The sequence below is a fragment of the Embiotoca jacksoni genome, unplaced genomic scaffold (genome assembly GCF_022577435.1).
Source record: "Embiotoca jacksoni isolate LCO1_2020_lvr unplaced genomic scaffold, fEmbJac1.0.p SCAF_44, whole genome shotgun sequence".
NCBI lineage: Eukaryota > Metazoa > Chordata > Actinopteri > Embiotocidae > Embiotoca > Embiotoca jacksoni.
In genome coordinates this window covers 1,924,875-1,950,366 of record NW_027185397.1, presented here as the reverse complement: position 1 = coordinate 1,950,366, position 25,492 = coordinate 1,924,875, and the positions used below count along the sequence as shown (strand labels likewise).

Here is a 25,492-nt window from a genome sequence, read left to right as displayed (position 1 = left end):
GGAATCCTTGCATGTGGTCACATGTATGGTGAAACGTGATGTAGCCACACTTCGGGCTGTGGAGGGCGTGAAAGTTTCACGTTTTGAAAGTATGGAATTTATACCTACATAAATGTCCAAAGTCCCGCAACAGAGGCGTCAAGCTTTTCTTGGAGTACAAGGAGTTAGAAGAGGAAGCTTGGTGGCATCAGTCACAGGCTGCCATGTGGGAGGATGAGGTAAAAATCTAGGAGGTGACAATGCTTTTCTTAAGATGTTTTTTGTTTCGTACCCCCAACCATGTGTTCTTTCCCTAACCCCAACCATGTTTTTATTTATTCCTAACCCCCACCAAGTTAAATCTATAAATCTATACGTTACATTTTGCTGTAAATCACATGAATGCGTGCAGTAGGTTTCATTTTAGCGACTACAGGAAAATGTGTAACTTTCATGCCCAGACAGCACAAGCGTGGCTATTGCACATTTTGCTGAAGTGGATGGGCGTGTTTATTTCACGTTTTGGTCTGGTATGGTCAATAAAGCCAATTCCGATAGAACAAAGAGTTGTATGTACTGACTTCAGAGGACAGCGGTTGTACTGGTCAGCTCCTATTAAGAGAAACATGTAACTGAAGAGAAATCATATTGAAGAAGAAAATCGAGCATGCTCAGTTTTCCATCCCCTTTCCTACTACAAGTTTTATATGAATCTTCATATGTGTTTCTTTTAACACTAAAATGTCCGATTCCAACTGAGCAGCGTAATCTCCGGGTCAGTCGGGCGAGAAGCTGCAGCTCTCTTGTTTATTGGGGGCAATAAGTGTGCAGGGAGGTTTTAAAACTCAGCACACACTGCAGGCAGCGTCACTGCAGGAGGAACCTGTCGAGGTAAAAAACTGCTTCTCTACATTTGAATGAAGTGTTGGTTTGAACTCATTTTCCTGATTGATAACACTCTGCATCATTTCTCTCTGATCTTTTTCCTCCAGTACATTCAATCAGTAGATCGATCTAAAATGCCTCAACTTGAAATCATTTTGAACATGTCATTCATGTTGTATTGATTTGTTTTTACTTGAAACGGCTACACATGAATGATAATCTGACATACATGATGAGGTCCAATTTATTATTGGCCTGTCCTTAGTAAATCTCTGGTTTGACACTAATCCTGCTTTGTTTTCTCATATTCACCTATATGAGGTAACACGTTTCTTTGCAGACTAGGTGACAGCATTTAATGTGTTGGATGTGTGTTTTATAGCATCACATTAGCAGAATTGTGATATTTTCACAAATACAACTTCCTACATTTTGTAAATTTAGCAATATATGTGAAGAAACAACTCTAAATGTCGATTGTTTGACAAATTCTTGTTTAAACATTAAAAAGGTGTTTTGCACCTGCTATTTAAAATAGAAAATCAAAAGATAATGCAGCCTTCAAATCACAAATCGCATTTTTCAAAGGAGTGTCTAACTTTTATTGATCTCTACAGACAGCTGAGTAATTAAAGTGATAGTAATGACAAAATCCCGTCACCTCCAATAGGCTATATGCATAAAACTAAATCACATTTTTGCAACGGAGAAAGCTTTTAAAGTAATGCACTAATAAAAGTAAGACATTAGTTAAGACATTGTTTATCAAGCTAAAGTTGCACAACTCCCAAACTCTGTAATGAACGTTAAGACTTCAAGGACATTTTGTGCCAGAGAGGAAAAATCAAAAGTGTAAATATTATATTGTAAAAACTGCATTCAAGATGTTACTGAAGCAAAAGCTCAAAAGTCCTGTCAACATAAATGAAGGCACTTACTGTAAGGTAAAACATGTTTTATTACTCAATTGATATATCGTCTGTTTCATGCTGTAGTCGCTTTATGTGAAATCGACTTCATGTCATTTTGAGTAAGTTGAATTTGTAACAGTGCCTCTTCTTTTATAAACTGATCAGTTTTATGTTATATGTGAACATGTGATCACATGTTCATTCAAAACTTAAATCTGTAGTAGTATGCAGTAAATGTTCTTGCTGTACTTCCAAATTGTATTGACGTTTTTTCCAACACAGATCAGTATGTTGATAAATAATGTTGGATTGAATAAATTACTGGAACTAGATTATTATTTATTCAGAAAGCAAACGTTGTGAAGTAGAAGATGGACTGATGTTTGCTCATAGAGCAAACAAATCTGTAAAATTTTAAATATAAAGAGGCATACCTTGAGTGTCACACTGTGACTATAAATATACAGGTGACCCTTTGTTTTTTTTGTAGGTGAAAAATGTTTTCGAAAATAAATATGCAGTTAAAGTTGTATTTAAATAAAACTGGATTTTTCTGCTCTTTTTTGGCATTGCTTTTCCAATATTGTGACTTGTTAATTTCAAATTTATTTTAAATATACTGATTAAGAGCAGAAAAGGTTCGAGTGCCACGTGTTAGTTATGTTTCCTTTTTTTTATTATTCTAATTTTATAGGTTTCCTAATTTTACGTTTCCTTTTTTTGCAGCTTCTCCACATGTTCATTTCGTTCTGATGATGACGTGCCACTTGTGTTTTCTCTGTGTGTCCAGATGAGGTGGTGTGTCGCTGTTGTCCTGGGAGTGCTGCAGCTGTGCAGCCCGGCGCTGCAGTCCGACCCGCTGCTCTACGTCTCGCAGCTGCAGGACGGCCCAGAAATCCCCAGCAGTACGTCACATCCTGCAAGTTTAAACAACTCAAACTGAAGTCCAATATGTGCTGTCCGCCATTTCACACTAGTGTTCTATGCTCTTTGAAAATGACCTCTATCATTAATTAAAAATATGATATATTTATAGCAGTATGGAAAGTAACCACCCTTTCATTCTGTTTCTTCCTTCAAATCATTATTTTGATGTGTAGAGCCATGGCTTAACCCCATGCTGGAAAATATTAAACCTTCCCGCGAAGTCACCAACCCTCCGGAAATCCGTGAAATCCCAGAAACGACCTCCCACTCCTTCCCCATGTTTGGAGAACACACCAACCTCAAGTGGGTCACGTGGAATGGCTCCCTCCCGAACGGCGCCATCGCCATCTTCAACGGCTACACCGAACGCACCGACTACGTGTGCAAAGTGAACTGCGAGGCCGGCTTCTACACTCCCAGCAAAGGGAGCTTCTGCCAGTATCCCTACGCCGATAAAGAGTACGCATCCTCCAAGTTTGAAGTGCTCGTCAACGTGGATCACTTTGAGTTCCTGGAATGGGTTGAAGAGTCTTACGGGTCGGTGCCCAGCTACTCCATCAAAACCTGCCCCAACTCAGACATCTATGTGGGCAAGAACAAGTACGGTCTGGGCAAAGTGGTGACCCAACACGAGGCCTTCTTCCTCCCCTGGGAGGGCGATGAGTACTGGTACAAGAGCTACCAGGTCCTCACTATCAACAGAGACAGCTACAGCCAGCACATCTCTCATGTAGAGTACGCCGTCGACCAGATGGAGCTGTTCCATCATCCTCCAGAGGCCCTGAAGCTCACCAAGGTCACCAATCTGGAGTGCAGAGATGTGAAGAAGACCGTCACGCTGGAGAAGACCACCACAGTGGAGAAGACCTGGGACATCGGCAGGCAGACCCGCAACGGCTCCGTTTCCACCATGAAGGCCAGAGTGCCCATTCTCGGCCCGGGGAACGTGGACTTCACCAAGGAGCAGCTGGTGACCTTCTCAGAGGGGACGACCACGGTGGAGTCCATCAGTCACTCGGTCTCCGTGGAGCTGCTGGTCCCGCCCAACCACTCCTGCGCCGTGAGAATGGACGGCAGGAAAATGAAGGCCGACATCCCCTTCACGGGCCGGCTGAGCAGGACCAACCACAACGGAGACACCCACTGGACGTACATCACGGGAACCTACGACGGCGTGAGCGTCGGCGAGATCAACGCTGTGGTGGAGAGATGTCAGCCGGTGACTGACGCTGTTCCCTGTTCCCCAGCTCAACACTAAAGATCAGTCTAATGAATGTTGAATTTACTACTCAAAAAAAAAAAAGCTTTTCAAATAAAAGATCATAAAAATGTCAAGGTGTCGTTTTTTTTTTAATCTTTCTTTAACTGGGATGTTTCAAAACCAAAGAGGAAAGACATTTTCAAAATCCTTGTTTCCTTTCCTACCATTCCAGAAGCTGAAATCTTTATTCAATCTCCTCAAGTACACTTGGCTCATCAACTTTAATCATACTGCGTTAGTATGTCAGAATTAAACTGACTGTTAAGTAATGATATATTTTACATCTACAGCTCTTTCCAAAACTGCAAAAATAAATTAACACAAATTACAACAATTAACACAGGGAATTGTCAAACAGAGAATTTAAACAAAAAAACAATAAACAGCATAAACCATCAGTTAAATCCTTGCTTTTCATCCATTCATTTTTATTTTATTTTATTGACATGGCATGGCTTTTTTATACTCAGGGTAACAAGAGCACTATAATGATTAGCTGATACCAGTTTTAACTGTAAATGCACATTTTTGCATTTTCATATAAATCATCAGAAAGGACCCCCCCCCCCCCCCACACACACACACACACACACACACACAGGTGGACAAAAGTGTCCAAGTTAACTGTATTGCCATAAACACTTTACTTTGCAATCAGTTTTTGCTCTCTTGTTGTTGTTGTTGTTGTTGTTGCTGCTGCTGTGCATTCATTTAGAAAATCCATAGCGGCCAAAATACACAAAATATGTGCTGCCCTCGTTGAGCGTTGAACATACATATTAAAAAAATGTCCCCTCGGGGATTAATAAAGTAAATACAGTACCTACCTACCTACTGTCGGTGAGTGAAATGTGCTGCAGTTCTCTGTCACCAAGCTAGATGGCGCTGCAGCCCGCCAGAGGAGGAGACGCCTGCTCACCAGGTTGTCTTGGTAACACTCTTTGACCGACGTGTGAGGGGCTTTACAGGAAGACCAGCCGATGTTACCTCATAGTAGCCTACGAACTGGGAGAACAATTCAGATGTTACCGGTGATAAATGTCGGTCACACCGGCGCCGGTGTAGTTTGTGGTTGTTATTAAGTGTGCCTGTTGGTGTTTTGCTGTTTTGAATCAGCCAACAAGATACAAATCTGACGTCATGTGAAGAGCAGGCAGCTGCTGTAAGAGCCGGATGGACAAAGGTGCCGTTTTAAGTCCATTATTTCGTTGTGTGTCGCACTTTTTCAAGAAGCTGTTGAACTTTGTCACAATGCGACGACTTTTAACGAGAGTGATGAACCGAGTTTTGCTGAGCGAGCTGTTTCCAGCGGCGATGGGCGTCGGAGCGGAAGTCCACACCGACATCCGCCGGAAGCTGGTGGGTGGAAACAAAAACAACAACTTTCATCTACAGTCGGTCATCTACACTGACTGGTGGGTTCGTGTCACGTGTTACTGACGTTCACAGAACACCTTTCAAAAACCCGAGAATGTGTCCTGGAGGTTTAGTCCAAGTACCCATCCCGGTCATTACATCTTAATAACACTTTATAAGTTCAGGATAGACACTTTTCAATTCGGCATAGTTGTCATTCAATTCATACAAAAGTAATCTATGCTTGTGTCTGACTACCTATGTAGTTCTTCAGCAGATGAAATGAATATTTCATGAATGATGTCTGGCTTGTTATCGCTCTGAACTGACATTTTAATAGGTATCTGTATATTTTGTTTTATTTAATGTGGAACCGTTTTCTTTTAAAACCATATCATATTTGTCTTATGTTTGATGTTCTTTGCCAGTTGACCTCCCCTGTGACAACATGTCTGTGCGCCCTCCGTGTGTTCTGTGAGTGTAATGGAAAGCTGCGTTTTGTAAAGGCAGCACGGTGTTTGCGGTGTGTCAGCAGAGTGGGACAGTTGTAGTGTGAAGTATTCAGAGCTGCCACCGCTTCCACCGCGTCTGGATGCAAGTCACACAAATCATACGGAAAAAAAGAGGACACACACTTTTCTCAGAACTTCTTCTGTATTTAGTACAACTCAGACTTTACTTTTGATTTTTGATTCAACAGAATATTTTGAATAATGAGACAAGTGAAAATGGCAGTGACAAAATTGATGGTACTCCTTGTCTCACAACCTTTGGAGGCGGTGCCTTTAAACAGGTGTTTTCTGTCGCTCTTCTTTACCTGTCAGCAGGTAGTTCGGTTCACTCTTTCAAATCAAACTGCTCCAGCTGTCTAATGTTTGTTCGAAGGCTGCCTTCTCCAGACTGTTTCAGCTCTTTCCAGAGATGTTTGAAAGGATTCAGATCAGGACTCATAGAAGACTTCAGAATAGTCCAGTATTTTGTTCTCGGGTGCTTTGGCTGAGCTTTTCTGGAAATCGGCAGCACGTTTTCGCTCCAGATCTCTCTGACAGTCTTGAGATTTCAATCGTACGCTGCAAAGATTCGATGCTCCCTGTGTCAGACGCAGCAAAGCAGCCCTGAAACAGAACCGAGCCACCTCCATACTTCGCAGTAGTCGTGGTGTTGTTTTCTTGGAGAGTTTTATCTTTTCGTCTGTGATCACAGAGCTGATGTGACTTACTAGGAAAAAGCTCCAGTTTTGTCGAAAACAAGTTCTCCCAGAGGCATGGTGGCTTTTTAATGTGCATTTTAGCAAATTCACGTTTCATAAGCTTCTTAAATTTTTTTGCAACTCATGTCACAAGATATCACCCGTATAACATACACATATGACATGAGATATGTCATATGTTTGGTGCTATGTCCAAAAAAGTGTATATGTATGTACATATATGTGTATGTATTGTTTTTTCTAAAACAGCTGATCGCTGTAGTTTCTAACAAACATTTGAACAGGAGAGGTGTGAATTCCTTGGGGACTATTTTCTGCGGTGGATTAATCCACATTTAGTCCCAGCCTTTCACTTAATTAGGGGATTGTCCAAACTCAAAGTGATTCCTTTATACGTATCAGAAGATTCTCTCTTCACTGCAAGTCATATTTTTGTCCATGTCAAACCCAAAATGTAGTTAGAGATACATCCAATAATGAGGCATCTCCCCTGCTGCTGTGTAACCCTGTGACGGTGTGTGTCTGTGTCAGGTGGTCGGGCTGGGGAACCCCGGGATGGAGGAGACCAGACACAGCGTCGGCATGGCGGTGCTCGCCGCGCTCGCTGCCCGGCTCGGCGTGGCGGACCGTTGGCGCGGCGACAAGTACGTGTCCGGTGAGGTCATCTTGTCCGAGGTCCAGCGCACGCATGTGGTGCTGCTCCGTCCCAGGCTGATGATGAACGTCAACGGCGTCTCAGTGGCCAAAGCAGGTGAGCTCATTCGTGTGCGAGTCAATGGACTGATTTGTTTTTTAGACTATTTTCAGTTTAATGTTTATTTCTGCGTTGAGATCTCAACTTTACTAAGAATACATGTTCCATAAAGACAAGCAAAATTGAAAGTGGTCAAAAATGACTTGTTCCCTGTTCCCCAGCATATTGTAACAGCGTCTTTCTTTTACGCTTAATCCAGGCTTTCTCAGGGTAACTGGTAGATTCAAATGTTTTATAAAGTGGCCTCCTCAATTGGGACTGCTAGTGAAGATACTTGTTTCATTTTCATTAGATGTGATGACGTCCGTTGAATCTCTAAAAAGTGTCCATTCATTTCAGAATACGTCAATAATTGTTGACAGCAGCTTGTGAGGTGTGCGAAAAATCCAATAACTCACGTTATCGTGATGTGACCATGTTCCAAACAACTTCCTGAGGTGTCAGGGATTCTTGGTCAGGTTTAAACAAGCATCATCCATCAGTGATGTCATCAACCATCAGTGAGATCATCAACCATCAGTGATGTCATCAACCATCAGTGATGTCACCGTTGGTTTGAGAACATTATGAATCCTCCAGTTCAGATTCTGTCCGTCATCATCTTTGCTAGTTCGGAGCGGTTTGGAGCAGGAAGTGACCATATTTGGACGAGCTGGGGGAGGAGCCAGCGGTGGATCTGACCGATCTGATTGGAAACCTGATGATACTACGTCCCGCCCACCGATAGCTGTAACACTAATTCTGTCCTGTCAATCAAACAGACACGCCCCCAAAAACAGGTCTTCTTGAATCTTCTTTTCTAATGAATGAGGGATTATTTTCAGATGGACCTCCAGAAAACTAATAAGAAGGAGTGACTTTAGCTAACAACACCGAGATAACTGATGGACACATTTTATTCACTTTGGATTTGATGAGAGAAGTTGAATGGGAGTCTATGGAGCCGGAGGCTTTTTGGAGCCGACCTCTAGTGGCGCTCGCTGGTATTGCAGTTCTGCGCTGGACTCGTTTTTCAGACCTGGAAGCTACGAACACTTTTATTTACAGTTTGTGATTCGTAACTGGGACGAGGTTAAAAACCAGAGGACCTTTAACGTCGGAGACCTCGACTGTGGAGCGATCTGTCGAAGAGTTGTGTTCTTTTGAACAATGTTATTGATTTATGTTTTTCCCTGTGTTTTAGCACAATTATGTAGTAACCTATAGTAACCTGTTATTATTTCCCGAATTATGTGTGCCCTTATTTAACTATTATTTTGTATTATATGCTTATATGGTATTATATTTTTGCTTTTGTCTTTTTTAACTTTTTTTTTTTTTCCTATGATATTCCCATAACAAACGAAAGATTAGATTTCATGTTATAAGTAAACTAGAACTAGAACTAAACCTTTATTTTTTTCTGTAGATATTAATATGATGATGGTTGTTGAGTGTTTAATGATCCAGATTTTCTCATTTCTTCCTCTACAGCTGGTAAATACGGCATCAAGCCTGAAGACATCCTGCTGGTCCACGACGAACTGGACAAACCTCTCGGGAAAATTCACATAAAACACGGAGGAAGCGCCAGGTGGGCGTTCCTTTATTCTGATCTTCTGATCCGAGATCAGCTCTGTGCTTTGAACATGTGCGTTTATATCAAATCCATATCAACAAAAATATGTTTCGAGAATCTGTGAAGTACTGAAGGTCTTTGGAAGATATCAAGATGCATTTTAACATTACAACCAGTAACTACTACAATAACATCAGATTGGTACTGATGTCATGGAAACAGTCTTAAAACTGTATATACTGTGCATTTTATATTTCATATTTTATATTTAATATTTCATATTTTTTACTGCTATTTTACTGCTATTTTATTGCTTTTCTATTATTCTATTATTATCTTATTACTTCTGTATGCTGCTGTAGCGGAAAAAAAATTCCCCTCGGGGATTAATAAAGTAACTACCTAACCTAACCTAACCTAAAACGCAAAAGTTGAAATCGTTTATATGTGAAACTTCATGAAACTAAAGAGTGTAAACGCACAGCTCGGCTTTCCTTCAAAGATGAAAACCTAAAACAGGACAAGACTTAATAATGTGACCAATACAGTAAATGTTCCAAATCCAAGTGAGTTTGATATTTTAGCAACACAACTAAAATTGTTATAACAACATAATTCCTTCGCTGACAATTTTTCCTTTGAAAAGTTCTGAATTTATGAATAATGTCACATAACTTCAAGGCTTGACTGGAGGACTTTAATTAAACTGATGCTCAACAGATTTGACATTCAGCGTTTTTCTTTTTTTCTTGTACTTACCAACAGGACTGGAGCTTTAAACAGTTGATACCAAGTTAATACAAAATGGCTTTTGATATATATTTTTTTGACAATAGAATAACCGATAATCACTGAAATATGTGTTTTGGAGAGTCTGAAGCCCAACAAAGAAAATATTCAACCTTTAGTCATTAACCATGACTCTTCTTCACAGAGGTCATAACGGAGTCCGCTCCTGTGTGGACTGTCTTCAGACTGACGTAAGTAAGTTCTTTATTTTTATAATACCTGCTAAATTTCTATTTTGTGTTATTTCCATTAGAAACATTGCTGTCGTGTTATTTAGTGTTATCGTGATTTATCTGTGTTCAAAGTAGAGCGGCTCTCCTCTCGTCTCTGCTACAGGTCATGCCCAGACTTCGAGTCGGGATCGGCCGGCCGGCCGGGAAAACGTCTGTGGAGCGTCACGTTCTGAGCCGGTTCACCTCTGAGGAGCAGAAGGTTCTGGACTCGGTCGTGCTCCAGAGCGTGGACCTCCTGCTTTCCCAGCTCTCCCAGCAGGACTCCCCGCCGCTCTCCGGACCAGCAGGGGGCAGACAAGCAGCACAGAAGAGGAAGGAGATGGAACGCTCTGCCTCTCCAGCTGAAGACTCTGCTGCTGCTCAGAGGCGAAGCTGAAACCCTGAACTCTGTTATCACACACACGACAATCTGGAGGAGAAAACAGGAGCCTCTTTAACTTTACTCACTCTTCAAAGGGATAGCTCACCTTTAGAGTTGCCTGAAAAGACAGAAAGTAAAGCAGCAGGAGCCAGAGGAGAACATGAACACGTCATTGTCACCGGGTTTGTATTTAAACTGATTAAACAATTTCCTCAAAGAGTTGATTGTTCATGTTTGACTGTTGATTCTAACAATACCATAAAAAGCTGTGAACGGATTTCAAATAGTCGGTGATGTGGAGAGCTCGGCCTGTGATAGAGAAATTATTGATATCTGATATTGAAAGATGCGACAATATGTGCATGAATGGAGGGAAAACTGTGACTGTCTGATTCTTATTCAGATTAAAGATTTCTTATCATTTATTCAGATTAAAAATGTGCTGCTTTGAAGCCAAAATACAAGTATTGTTAATTGAGCGTTTAATAAACTTCCAATTATGATATATCAGCTGATGTTTGATTACTTTGATTTAAGGACATAGCAGAACTACAGGTTGGAAAATAGTGGACCATGGATGTGCTGAAGTTTTTGCTTTTATAATTTGCATCACAACTTTTACATAATGGCTCATAAACCTACAACAGTTACCAATATATGAACAAGGTTGTGTAAATCTCATTAAATATGACCCTGTTACATCTACTAACAGATAATAATTTGCAAGAACTATTTCAGTAGTATAGTGTGAAATCGCCCATCGCAGGTCTGTTACCTTTAATATTCGAACATTTTAACCTGCATTCAAATACAATCTTAAACAAAGTTGAAATATAATATTCAAACATAGAGTAAATGCCGCCTTCAAATCTGTGTCGGACCTTTACTGAACAAGGCTGGAGAAGCTGAAGCATGAAGCAACAGCTGACCTCTGGAACATACATCTGTTTGGGATTCAAATCTAGTAAGTAGGACATTTTGCAGCATAAAAATAAACTTGACAGTCCTTTTTTTTGTGACTATGTGAGACACTCTAAAGGATCGTAAACATTCATACACAACAGGTACTGGACTCGAGCATACAGAGGGAGAGAAACCAACACGTTTCTACGCTTTTAAAGTTACTTAAATGAAAAATGGCAAAGCAAGCAACGAAGAATTTCTAAAGACCTGTTTGTCTAGAGATGTTGTGTAAGTTTAAAGAGATGTTTCAGAAATGGGCAGAAGGCTGATCATTGAGGACTTTTGTCTGCAATAGTAGGACTACTTGCATTGGAAACCTCAACTGTTGAAACTGAAACTGATGACATAAAACCCAATTCTTTACTTTAAAGGGTACTTTCACAGTTTGCACATTGTAAGTTTTGCTGGGTGTAAAAGATCCCGTCTAAACTCCTTTATAGCTGACGGGGGACAAAATTCAGATTTATCTTTGCGTCGGAAAATGTATTGAATTAGTCAAATCAAGTGGATTTCCTCAAAAGTTACAGTCTTGATTGTACAATTCTTATTCTGCTCTTTAAGATGGGAAAACCAAAAGAGGACATTTTCTTTGGAAGATACCCTCTTGACTCTAAATCTGTCAGCTGAAGACCCACATTACCTTCAGCTAAACTTCAGAACACATTCTTTGCAAAAAAGAATAACTGAATTTTGTTCCCCGTATCTTTCTTTGAAAGGCCGTTAGCAATTGAGTGCTAGTATGAACGTTGGGAAAAAAGTATAGCCAGCAAATGTGTACCAAACTGTTGTTTAGAGACGGACTTAATAATTGTGAACTTAACATTTTAACATTAAACCCTCATGCAGTCCTCTCTGTCCACAAATATCCTCTCCCCCCCTGGTCAAAAACAGATTTGTTTCTCACAAAGATTGAAACATCACCACGGGCATCGGTAAACTCACGTACCATTACAAAATGATTACAAAATATCAGTCCTCGTATCTACAGAGCCCTAAATGATAAATCTCTTCATTATAAACCTGCCAGGACTCGGAGGTCTTCCAACTCAGGCCTTCTAGTTGTTCCAAGGGTTCAATCAAATACTGTCGAAGCAGCTTCTGCCTTTTGTTGGGTCCTGATGTGGTGGATTGTATTAGACGGGCACCAACATGAACAAAGATACCGTGGGTGGATTTTGCTGTTTTATGTGTCTAATGGAGTAAAATGCACTGCATAAATAAAACCTTTTGTATAATAAGATGGAATCTTCTTTAACTCTTAGAACCTGATGGACCCCACACTCTGGATTCCCAAATATTCTGCACAATTATAAAAAGATGTCTATACTGCCAATATTTTAGGGTTAGATGTAAAAATATAAAATAATTTCGTAGGGCGAAATGTTTTTTACTTGATATGAAGGCTAATATAAAAAATATCTTCAAATCCAATGATGAAAGATTTGCATGGCCTAGACTGTTCTGAATTAAACCAAGATATAGGATGAATGGTTAACCAAGATATGAACTTAAAATTGAAGGTAGTGTCATCATCCTGAAAACTGCCTGGTGTTCACAGGGTTAATGTTCAGAGAAACTGCAGTTCAGCACAGTGCAGTGCATACGTAGTTCTTGCAGTCATTGAATCAATCATTGTATCATGTATCGGAGGCGAGAGGCCGCCCTGCCGTTTTTATTCATGAGCAACGTGAAGGTCTTATTTATTACACAATAAGAAATGATGACAAGTTCTAACAAGTCGTCTGAATCAAGGAAACGAACCACACTGAAACAAACAACTCCGTCACTCCAAGCTCAGTTCCTCCTCTTTTTGTACGTTGAACGTGAAAGCGAGCCTCCACATGTTGCTCCCCCCCCAAACATATGCTTCTCCTCACATGCTGCTCCCCTCCATCTTGTCTTCCCCGATGTGACTCCTTCGGCTAAAAAACATATTGATTTCCCCTTCCAGTTGTCACGCTAATCACACTCTTCATCAATTAGGTGCCTTTAATGAGTTGCATCCCGTCAAGAGGCGCGCTGCATTCTCACACTAGAATGACAGAGGAGGGATGGAGGGTTCGGTGGGGGGGGGGGGGGACAAAATAAAACAGAAAAAGAACATATAAACAAGCGGAAAAGAGGCAAACGAGCCGCTGAATGAGGGAAATCAATACAAAGGAGGTCAGTAGATTGCGATGGAGGGCCGAAGAAGAAAGGCAGGCGAGAAACAAAAGGGGCCAAACATTGTTTAGAGCCGGTTTGTTTGAGGCCTTCTGTCCTGCTGCAGCTCAGTCACAATAGCTGCAGGGACACACTTGTGGCCATGAGGAGGAGGAGGAGGAGGAGGAGGAGGAGGAGGAGGGGAGCGGGGTGCTCAAAGGAAACTTCTACGACACCCCCCACCACACACACACGCACACACACACACACACACACGCACACACACACACACACCCTGAACACCCCTCACCCTATGACAACCCCCCATCTTTCTGTGCCATGACCCCGTTGAGCCGCCCTTCGCCTTCATCAGGCCACTTTCCCAGCCGTCCCCTCGCTGGTCAGCTTTAGGAGGCTTCACCAGCAGCTTCAATAACTTTTTCTTTTGCAGGGATCAGAGGTCAGCAGCAGGCTGGACACCCCGGCCTTTAGAGAAGATCCCAAATTTATTCAGGAATGGGGACCCCCCCCCCCCCCTCCCCGTGTTGTATGGCCAGGAGTGGTGGCCCACTGGGGGGTCTTCCCACTAACTCTTGCAGCAGCACAAAAACGAGCCCCTCTGACTCCACCGGTGGTGGGAAGGCTAATTTAGAAAACCACAACAATGGGACATTTACATATTTTAAAGCTCTAATCCATATTTGTATTTGCTAGCCGTGAAGCTTTAGATACGGCCGTGTTGGTCCAGTCGTTCACCACCTTCCAGACTGAAATTTCTCCACATCTGTAGCGGAGAGTGATTTAAAAGTTGGTTCAGGCGTTCTTGGTCCCCATTCAGCGAATCCTGCTGACTTTGAACATCCAACGACTTTTTTGTTGCACCACCATGAGGTTGGCACTTCAACGATAAGATGGATTACCATGAAATTTGCTATTTACACACGAGTTCCTTCAAGGATGACGCCTCGTCATGTGGAAGAGAAGGTAATGAAGGGAAAGATTTCTGGCTTTGGAACTTGCAAGTGTTCACGTCGTTGGACAAATGAATGTATCCTCTGCCCGTCTTCTTGTGCTGCTGCTTCTAATTCAATTCAGTCTTACTTATATAGTGCCGAATCATAACGTAAGTCATCACAAAGCACTAAACATAGGGAGGTTAGGACCGTACAATATTATAGAACGAAAGAATTCAATAACTCCCACATGAATAAGCATTGGTGACGTGTGGAGGAACAAACTGCCTTTTAACTGGAAGAAACCAGCAGAACTGGACTCAGAGTGGGCGGTGGTCTGCCTCTACCGGCACATACCTGTAGAAAAGTATGGGGAGGGGGAGGACAGTGAGGAAGCAGCACAAACTATGGCAAAGACAAGTTATTGACTCTCAGTTAATGACACTCATTACTAGACATCTCAGCTGCCTGACTCAATAAACACCTACAAAAGAGACCAAAATTAAAGAAACAAAGCAAATTTTGCAACATTTCTTCATAGAACCTCAGAGGACGTTAGCCTGCTCCTAACCAGACCTAATTTCACTGCATGATTATATGGGTCTGTCCTCCCTCCTTAGAGAATCGTTTGCAGTCGTTCCATCCCACCATGGGTTGATTTTAACCAATCAGCATGCACCGAAACCGTCCGCCTCTCTGCCACGGCTGACACGACCCATCGTGTCCACCAAAGCGCTTTTTCCCCAATTGCAGGATATTTTTTTCCAATTGTTTTAATGAACGCCAGAAGCTTGATGAGGTGATGAGTATGAAAGCTGCACCTGGCACCGTCACCAGCCATCCAATCACAGTGAAGGAGGGGGCGGGAGAAACGCAGTTAACCCCCCCCCCCCCCCCCCCCACATTGAGCATTGAGGAGACATGGCGATCTGATGGACTCATTAGGAGGCGGTCTGAGATGCATGCGGCCACAGCGTGACAGTGAAATGCGTTTTGGGCCACATTGAAGGACAGAACAGACAAAACCGGGTTCTGGGGCCAGCAGGGGGCGCTTTCAAATAACTGAGTGTCTCCATGGAGGCAGAGTTAAAGTCACGTGATACTCTTCTGATATATCACAGTCTGCTACTGGTCATTAACGTTTTGTTTCTATGTATTTCCGTTTTTGTGGAAAATAATCTGAAATAACAGAAACCACCATGTGACACACGCTTTAATTCTCAATCAAAAACACAGATTGCTGAAACGTCTTTATCGCCACGTGAAGTAAAAATAGACTGAGGAGGACTAATGTTCAAACGTGGGAGACTGCAAATCTACACGTTTTGTTTTTTTTGGAACATCAACTTTCAAAATATTTGAAATATTTTCGTGTTTTCAGCCAAATGGATGAAAAGTCCTTCAAATGCTCAGATAATAGAGTTTTTAATATTTATAATTCCATGACAGGTAGGTAAACTCCATCTGACTGTGCGATACCAACGGGAGCTCAAATAAAGGCCATTGAATGGACCTCGGGTGTGAGGCTGTTCTTCTGTTGTTTGTCGGTCCGCTGGGATGCGCTGACAAATTCTTTGGTTTCCTTCTGTGTGTTGGGGCTAGAAATTAAAGTCGGTGGATTTGCTCCCGACGTTTTGTACAACATACTCTTTCATTTTCAGCTCGGTGTTACAGTTTGGACCTTGGAAACGCCACCTTGATGAGAAAATGATTTCACTGAAGCTGCCTGGCTGGCAACCAGATCGTGAATACAATACAGGAAGGATAGTAGCAGCACATAACTCCTCATGACTTGTTTTTTTACATTTCCGTCAAGTGCGCAAGATACAAAGTTAATTTCACTCTTCACAGGTGTCTGCAGGCGTAAAGTTTCCCTTTGGGTGGAGCCAGGTTAGCGGTTTTACTGTTTCTAGTTTTTATGCTACGCTATAGGCTAATCGCCTCCTGTTTGCGACTGCATTTGATGAGATTATTTTTTCATCTAATTCTTTAACTGCATTTATTTCTCAAATTGCGGCGCTACTTCTTTCACCCTTTCCACCCTGGAGGTCCGTCTGCTGGCACCAGACTTTAACTGTTATTAGAAAAAATAAAATCATTTATTTGAGGTTGAGAAAAATGGTACATTCAACAACGAGCCTGCTGCTTCATTTCTGTTGAATCAGATTTGATGGACTGCAGTTGAGATTTTTGAGATTCTGTAGTTTACAGATTTAATGAAGTAGAAGTAAGAATACAGCTACTGGGCTGGTGATGGAAGCTTAGAGGCTCATCTTATATCAGAGATATCCCAAGTGTCTCTTATCCTCCGAGCCCGTGGTGGTTTGTTTTGGCCTCACGTTTGTGGAGCTGTTACTGACTGAAGTGAAAAGATTTGCATCAGGCTTAAGGTATAAAAAGGTCAAAAGTCGAATCTAAAATCTCCAAAGTTGTGACTTAAGTCGGACATAATTTATGAAGTTATAGATTCAAGTTTACAGCTCTGAATTATGGTTTTATCTTACTAGACAAAGATAGAATAACCATTATATTACTTTCCCGTCTCTGTGGTCTTATCACAGTTTTATATAAAAAAAATTTAAAAAGAAGTGATCTTCAGATATTTTGATGTATTTTTGTCTTATAATAATTTTCATCCCCTTCGATCTTCCTTTTAATGTCCTGATAATATTTCTGTCGGGACTCAGTGTAGTGCTGAATTGTGACCTCAATGCATTTTATCTCTCCATGTATTACTGTAATGCCCCCGTAGGGACGTGTAGTGCGTCTGAGTGTCCTTTAGTGGCACTACTTCTTTATTTCATGAGGCTTCTGGTTTTTCTTTTAAAGAATGGACTGAATCTGTCCCGGTTTCCCATGGCTGTGTTGAATCTGAGCCCGTCCAGGATCCCTTTCTCATTCACCTCTTCCTGATAAGCGAGCATTAATAACGCGTCCTTTTCCCCTTTCATAGCCATAATCTCCAGTGATCTCCGGCCTCCCACGCTAAATTATTCTTACAGGAGCGTGAAAAGGCAGCAGCGGGGCCCTTTAAGAGGCAAATAAGCATCCAACGTGCAAAGATGTTCCCAGCTACGGAAATGTTAACTCAGTACACAGAGCGGAGGGAAACCACTGACCGTCTGACGATAGGGAACGAAAGACAAAGCCTGTTGGGTTGTTCGTACTTTAACTCGTCCAACTGTTTTGGCTTCGAGCTGATGGTTTTCTTCAGAGCTGTTTACAAGGACTGCAACAGTAAAAACTCAAATTACTGCCACGTGGTTGTTTGCCTCCGCCGAACAGTTAAGTTGCTTTTAACATCAACGTCTGGCTCGACTCTTACAGCGAGGACTTTGAAGGAATCCTTAGGTGTTCGGAGCCCGGGCCGGTAAAGCTGACTGTGATAGAACCAATCACAGTATCACAGCAAAGCGTAAAATAGACACGCCAGTCCACTACAGCAAAACGTGAGGTAGCCCCGCGTTGGCGTGACAGTTTCTTTAACCGTGTAATTAATCATGTTCTTCCAACCACTAAATGAATTGTTCTGCAATATTGTGAAGGATCGGGGATCGCTGCACAATGTTCACTAAATTAACTTTGTGTTTTGAAAAGTAACTTAAAGGAGCAGTGTGTAGGACTTAGTGGCGGTGATTGTTACAGACTACAACCACCTGAACACACCATACATCACCCCTCTCCTACACAGCGTGTAGAGAATTTACGGTGGCCAAGAAACTCTGGACAAACACAAAAGGCCCAGTCCAGAGACAGGTTTTGGTTTGTCCTTTCAGGGCCACTGTAGAAACACAGTATGTTTAATGGTCTTAGAACAGAACGTTACAACATTATACAGAGGAAACAAACAATTCAACAATTCCCACGTATGGTCTACCAGGAAAAAGCTCTAGAAGAAGGCTCAGAGGTGGGCGGAGCCTCTGCCTCCGCCGGTTGGGGTGAGAGGAGAGCAGAGAGAGAAAAGGACAGCATAGAGATAGAAGAGAAGAGCTGTTGGTGGAGACGACAATCACAGAGCAGAGACGTACAGATCCATTACAAATGTTATACAGCTAAGAGCGCAACTAATCTGTGGAAAAAGGTGAGCATTTAGATCATAAAGTTAAAGGCTGCAACGGTTGAGTTGAACGAAGTTCAGAGAGTTCATGTTCATATTTGGGCGGGGCAGGAGGCGGAGCCTCGATACCACATCTACGACCCTTTACGAACATCTCTGCAGTGTTTGGGCTTCACAGCTGACCGGTGACTAATGGAAGTAGGCCTGGCAGAAACTGGCAGACACAAGGAAGCGAGGCAGAACTTCTACGTCATAGAAACGCTTTTACTTTATTTGAATAAAATTGCAACAGTTTGTGAAAACATTCATTAACAGTGAAGTGAAGTGAAGTGTGTTTAGCCAACGCATCATTTTTATTATTACTCTCTGGAAAATTCTCATCGTCATTGTGTTGTTTGTGTGCTGTGAATCTTATATGAAATCAACTTCTTTTAATAGTATCCCCATGTGAACTTTTTCTTATTTTCACATTTCAATTGTGTAATTATCACCTTTGGAACTTGCACAGTGGTGCAGTGGTTAGCATTGTCGGTTCCGGGTTCGATTCCGGGCCTTTCTGTGTAGAGTTTGCATGTTCTCCTTGTGCCTGCGTGGGTTCTCTCCGGGTTCTCCGGCTTCCTCCCACCGTCCAAAGATATGCGTCTCAGGTGGTTTATCGGTGGTTGTACAAATTGCCCTTAGGTGTGAATGGTCTTTGTTTCCGTCGGTCTCTATGTGGCCCTGTGATGGACTGGCGACCTGTCCAGGGTGTACCCTGCCTTCGCCCAATGTGAGCTGGGATAGGCTCCAACCCCCCCACCCCACCCCACCCCACCCCCGTGACCCTGTTCAGGATAAAGCGGGTATAGATAATGGATGGTTTGAACTTGAAATCAGGAGTTCAACGGACTAAATTTCCAATTGATCATTTATTTAACTCATCAAATAAAGTTATTCAGAAATACTGTTGACTTATTTGCATATACTTTCCAGCATGCATTGCATTAAAGATAAACACCTTGAGAAATTCACAATTCTTAATTAACTTCTTTTTGTTTTTACAGCGATACAGAAGTCTGCATCACCTTAACCCTGGTGTTGTCCTCGGGTCAAAATGACCCGCAGCTGTGTTCAACCAAGTTCTATTTTATTTCTATATTTTTACATTTTTTGGGATCATTGGTCATCATTCTTTAAAGAAACCCTCACAGCCTCCTTGTCACCAATGATCCCAAAAAATATGAAAATAAAATAGAACTTGGTTGAACACAGCTGCGGGTCATTTTGACCCAAGTACAACACGGGGGTTAAAGGCTTTCCGGCATAAAGCTACAGACTCAGAGTGGATTCAGATATTTGGTTATTTACAAATCTCTGTTTCTGATCTGAAAACATCTAATGAATACCTAAAGGTCCAGGATGGATCTGAAAGGTCCAAACAAATGATGGCAGCTTGTTGTTCTGAAAGCCAAAGGTTTTGGGCCGTTTTCCAAATCTTCAATGCACTTTCCCAAATATATGTTTTCAAATTATGTAAACAAAAACACATAAACAATATAGAGCCATTAATATGAAGCTGACATGAGATGCTTGCAACTGACGGTTTCGTTCTCATAATTCACATCTAAACTCTTACAATTTATAAACTCGTCTGCTTCATCCAGGTCAACTTTTAGATTAATATTATTGAAATTAGGGGAAATCAAAAGTAGATATTATTTTTCACCAGGGTTTAGCTAAACTTTTATTTATTTAACAGATAGAAGAACTCAGAGGGGAAAAACATTTCGGCAAAATTTCAGATTCATGATTTTCTAATTATGATAATTTTTTTAATTTTTTTATATCTTACATAGCCTATCATAGAAAAAGCTTTACCTTCCCCAGAGTCAGAGGAGAAGATGGTATCATTTTCAGGCTAGTTTAGCTTAGCATTAAGACGAAAGTAGATGGAAATGCTAGCCAAGAAAAAAAAACAATTTCACTGCTGTATTATTTAAATGTGAAGTTAAAATTATTTAAATGTTAATTTAAATAATACGGTTTTCCTGTGGATATAAAATAATATGTATAAAATACACCATGTTTCATTTTAACTGTGAAAATATAATCTATAATAAACTTCACATGCTAATAATTAACAAATCTATATTTTACAGCCATTGCTCTCTGGCTTCACTGAAAATCATCTTCAGATAATGAATATTTAATTGTGATGTAAATCATTAATCAAGTTTTAGAAAATGAAGGTAATAAAAATTCGTGATTTTTTTTTTACAATAATCTTTGAACAAAGGTTTTATATTTTTAATAGGTCTACATATATATTCGGCATTCGTTTTCTTTCCATAATGATCCTGTTTTAAGTTGATGATATTTGGTTTCTATTGCGGGCCTTTTTGTCATGTTTTCATGAGCAGCTGCTGTTCTTTCATTTTATACAAGTTTACAAAGAAAAAATATATTAGCCCTAAAATATCTCCCACCTAAGAAAAAAAATATGCAGTATATAAACAAATAAATAAGTGAATAAGGGGAAATCTTTTTAGCAGTCGATTAACAAATAAATAAGAAATCTTTGAATTGATTTTGTTTTGCCTCAAAATAAAACAGTGGCTGTCAGTGATGCACACATTTCCATGTTTGACTCAAATGATTTCGTTGGCTTGAGGTGACTGTATACTTTACACACCTCTTTGTTTATTGTTGTTGTTGTTGTCCTTTTTTCACATGAGGGAAGTCTCTGTGAGCTCCAACTGTCTCAGCAATAAAAGGAAAACGTCATCCCCAGCGTTCAGTGTACGGGGTGTGTGTGAGGAGTGTTTATGCCTCCCGCATAAAACACTCCGAACACTGTTGACCCTCCCGGTCAACAGTGTTCGGATTGTAATTAGAAAAATGAAGGAAAAAAAAAAGAAGCAGAACACAGAGAAGATGAGAAAATGAGAGCGTTGTGTCTTTAAGAGGTTTTGGTGCTTCATTGACAGCTGCTCTCTCTCTCTCTCTCTCTCTCTCTCTCTCTCTCTCTCTCTCTCTCAGTGCAGATTCATTAGGACTTCTTTCTCTCCTCCTCCGGGCACAATGGGCATTTATCATCACCCCCGCGGTGCGTGTGTATGTGTTTATTCAAATCTCAGTACCAAGAGCGGACCGGCCCCACTCCCGAGCTCTCTCCCGGTGACACGGACGCAAGGGGGCTCATTGTTGGAGGAGCCCCAGAAAAAGCCCACCAAATCGGCCGGTGCAGGAGGAGAACGAGGAGAGTGGGAGTGGGAGCGGGAGCGGGAGCGGCAGGAGGAGCCGGCGGCGGCAGGCGGAGGTTGTGGCGGTGCGCTGTCCGCTCGCACCCCGTCCTCCCTGCGACCATCCGGGGGAAGCATCCAGCCTCGCTGCCCGCCTCTCTGCTTCCATCACCAGCTTTCATCCCCCCCCCCCCCCCTCCCACCTCCTTCCCCTGTCGTTGGAGTAGCCTGCCGCTTCCAATTTTCTCTTCTGGAACTACACGCGGAGGAGCAGGTGCATCCTGCAACCTGCCGGTCATTTTCCCTCTTTCTTCCTGCAGGTTGGTGAGGAAAGGTGAAAGGCTGCGCAGCTGAAAAGAGCGCTAGATGGTAGTTGCATCTTTTTTTTTGGAGCTTTTTTTTTTTTTTTTTTTTTTTTTTGGTGGGGAGGAGGGGGCTTTAGGAGAAGGAAGGACGGAGGAGAGAGATGCGTCTTAACAGGTGCAGATATGGCGGAGAGGAGTTTTGGCCAACAAGCTGCTTTGGTTTCAGGGATTCCTCCGTTTATCTTCCATCTGCAGATGATTACATGCTTATATGTGATCAATGGAAGGGTTTTTTTTTTTTTTTACACCCTCAGCTCCTGTTTTGTCTTTTTGGGGATTATTTCTGATAAATTGAGAAGTGGCTAATTAGCGGCTGTAATTGGATAATGTGGCTAATGTGGCCTGTGATGTGTAGTCCCAGTTTGAGTGGGAACGCTGCTGTTGACCTCGCTTTGAGCTCAGACTGCACGTGAATCGTGAGAAGATTCATTTAAACCCCTGACCTTTTAGTTTTAAGCCTTTAAAGAACCCTCATTTCCTCTGAATGTCTTCGTTTTGCTGTTTTGTTTTTTTTCTGCGATGAAGGTTTTTTTTTTTTGGGGGGGGGGGGGGTATTTTATGAGCTCCAGCTGCTGATTGTCCAAACGCAATTCTTGTAAAATTTCAAATCCAACCCGAGAATTGTGCCTGGACATCTGTTGCTGGAAGCTCCTGCACTCCTGATCCTCTTTTACCAAGATAAAAATCGTTTTTTCTCCTCTGCATGTTCATTATTTTTTACGCACATGGTCATGTTTTTCTGGTTTCTTTGACTTTTGGTTCCATATGTATTGAGGACTTTCTGTTTCAGGGCCTTCAGAGGGCCATGGTCTGTCCCTGCCTATTAATTTGACTCTTAATGTGTTTTAATGAACTTCAATTCTTCTTATTCTGACTTCTTTAACCTATTAAGTGAAGCTGAAAAAAGCCAAACACTCACTTTTTCCCCTCAGATTTCGTTTCATAGGCCTGCAGGAGGAGGAGGCCAACCCAGAAATGAAGAGTGATAATTAAGTATTTTACAAGCTGGGGCATTTTTTCTAAGTTGTTGGAGTGAAGCTAATATTTCCCAGGCTGGCCCAGCTCCACAGCTTCTCTCTTTATTCCCACTTTTCCTGCTGAAAACCTGGCAGGGAAGGTTTATTGTCGCTCCACTGGTGAGCTTTTGTTGCTGTCTTTTGTTGGCGTTTTGGGGATTATAATTTGCATAATTCTTCAGGAATGTATCATTTTAATTTTGTTTAACAAACCGTGACCTTTTCCAAGCGCTTTATCCTTTTGATAAAGGACGCCATTACAAGCCAATAAAGACGGAGTCTGTTTGAACTGATTCTACTGTTAATGAATAATAAAGAATTAATGATCATTGGAAGAATCATAATTTTTTTTTTGATTAATGCTCCATGTTTTTTTCTTCTGTTCACATTTCTTGATTTTGTTTTCATCTTTAAAAAAAAAAGTCAATGCATCAGGCAGATTTAATTTAATATTTAGATTTAATTGTGCCAAAAAAAAATTACATTTTCCTCTTAAGGTCCAACAGGCCTCATGTTTACTTACATTGGATTCTCTCTTGATTTTCAGAAATCCAAAGATGGATGCTTTATTCGGTACATTTTCTTTTTCAACAGATGTTTTGGATGTTTGTTGGAACAGAAAGCAGCATTTTTATACCAAGAAATTGTGAGTTAAAAAAAAAATTCAGGTTAAGTTTAATCTGAGGGAAATTAAATGAATTGACAAACGATATTTGAAGTGAGTAATGTCAAGTAATATCTATATTTCTTTAAAAAAAAAAATTTTTTTTTTTGGTCACATTAAGATTGTTTTTGAGGCTCAGTTTGGAGAGAAACTATTTGCTAAAGATATTAGATTTTTTATCATTTGTTTTTTTGTTGTGTTTTTTTTTTAGAAACGGTTAAATCTCCTGCCAACATGAGAAACTGACACTCTCTGAAAAGGTGTCAGCAGCACAGTAAACCAAACCCTCCGTTCTACTCTGGCCTCCTTTGGTTTTGGGACAAGGGTCTGTTTGATTTTCACACCACAGCATCACCTCGGCTCGGATGCGTCGGGTCTACTCAGACTAATTTGCTCCTGTAATCCGCTCTCAGCGTGTTGCCCGAGGAGCCGAGCTGCTCTGGGATGGAGCTCAGAGGATTAAAAACTCGGGGAGGTGTGTGTGTGTGTGTGCTCGGTCCACGCACCACCACCCAAGTTGGGGAGAAAAAACACACTGGTGTCTGTTGACCGAGTGTCACTGAACACCCCACAATGATCAGTGGATCAGTGGGTTAAAACTAAGAGAAGGCCCGCGCACATCCAAACCACAACATTTTAACATCAACTCTGCGTTAGATACAAGTTTTCTGCACACAAACTATGCATATTTTGATACCTTATTTTGCTTTATTTTGTTATCACCAAAAGAAACCAAAGTTAAAATGTTAAATATTGTCTTAGCAGCTATCAAAACTGGTAACATTTTGACTCTATTCATGAATTATCGCACCACAGAAACATCAACAAGATTCTAAATTCGCTGTTTATTTCGTCACCGTTCTTCTGAATCTTGATGTTCACATTTAAGTTGAACGTAAAAAGCCCCCAAAATGTCCCAAAAAAAGAGTCCTGGTGATTCCGCCATTGAAATATGACATTCTGTAGAGTTTGGACATTTTCTCAAACAAAATTCCCCTTCACAAATGTTTAATTAAAATTCTTTGTCATAAATACATCTGTAAAAATGCACTTAAAAAGGTTACACCCTATATGATTTTATTAAAATGATTTCTTCTGACCCCTTAAAAAAGAAGCTAATTGAAACCTCTCATCAGTGGCTTCTTTATTTTAATTTTGGAGGCCTGAAGAGGTTAAAACTTATCTATCAATTTATTATAAAAAATTACAATTAAATGCAAAATCCTGAAACAGCAACACAATTTTCCATATTACAAAAATGAATTATTGGCTCAAATGCTGTTTTATTGCATTTGGTGCAGTTGTCAACAATCTTTAACAATACAAGTTTTAAATAACTTACTTTTTAGAAACTAAAATTTTACAGAGAAAATTTTACATGAAGCTTTTAAACATATCTGACCTGAAAACTGGGTGATAACAGAGTAAATAACGAGACTTTTATCTGCAGCTTCAAGCATAATTCAAATATAGAAACCAAAACCTTGCTTTATATCTCATCAAATTGAGGAATTTCACATCATATAGTCATAAAGGTTCTTCAGCAGAAGTGTTGCTGTGGCTGATGCTCGACTCACTCTGGCAGTGAGGATTACTTCAGGCACACTTATAGCTGAGCGCACCTCAATGAGGAATTGATCAGTATTGACAGCAATATTGATGACAAAGATATCTTGAGGAAACAATTAGTAGAGCAGTGTAATGATTAGAGAGATCATTACAGCCATTTAACCTCGCTGGCATCTCCTGATGAGGTATGGACTGTTTGCTGAAGTATTTCCATTCACTTTGGAGCTTCTATGGAGACCTTCTATGAGGCAAATTTGACTTTATAACGCCTTGAAAATAATCAAAATGAACCTGTTTGCATACATTTAGGGTGAAAAT

General features: G+C 41.0%; 2 protein-coding genes across 2 annotated transcripts; both read left to right on the top strand.

Annotated features, from left to right (window-relative positions):
- Positions 1-2,565: 2,565 nt before the first annotated feature.
- LOC138210276 (natterin-3-like) lies at positions 2,566-4,026 on the top strand. The gene is made up of 2 exons (XM_069169343.1): positions 2,566-2,680; positions 2,876-4,026. Exons 1-2 carry the CDS (start codon positions 2,566-2,568, stop codon positions 3,958-3,960), a joined length of 1,200 nt encoding a protein of 399 aa, XP_069025444.1. The 3' UTR covers positions 3,961-4,026.
- A 919-nt stretch (positions 4,027-4,945) lies between these two features.
- Positions 4,946-10,446, top strand: ptrh1 (peptidyl-tRNA hydrolase 1 homolog). Its single transcript, XM_069169344.1, has 5 exons — positions 4,946-5,322; positions 7,061-7,280; positions 8,757-8,856; positions 9,776-9,821; positions 9,967-10,446. The coding sequence occupies exons 1-5, from the start codon at positions 5,137-5,139 to the stop codon at positions 10,237-10,239; spliced, it is 825 nt and encodes a 274-aa protein (XP_069025445.1). The 5' UTR covers positions 4,946-5,136; the 3' UTR covers positions 10,240-10,446.
- The last annotated feature ends 15,046 nt before the right edge of the window (positions 10,447-25,492 follow it).

Excerpts from the sequence above, each read along its gene's own strand:
- LOC138210276 (XM_069169343.1), top strand. The coding sequence starts at position 2,566 with ATGAGGTGGTGTGTCGCTGTTGTCCTGGGAGTGCTGCAGCTGTGCAGC. Across the intron at positions 2,681-2,875 it reads CGGCCCAGAAATCCCCAGCA|AGCCATGGCTTAACCCCATG; the intron begins GTACGTCACATC and ends TTTGATGTGTAG.
- ptrh1 (XM_069169344.1), top strand. The coding sequence starts at position 5,137 with ATGGACAAAGGTGCCGTTTTAAGTCCATTATTTCGTTGTGTGTCGCAC. Across the intron at positions 5,323-7,060 it reads CCGACATCCGCCGGAAGCTG|GTGGTCGGGCTGGGGAACCC; the intron begins GTGGGTGGAAAC and ends TGTCTGTGTCAG. Across the intron at positions 8,857-9,775 it reads AAACACGGAGGAAGCGCCAG|AGGTCATAACGGAGTCCGCT; the intron begins GTGGGCGTTCCT and ends TCTTCTTCACAG.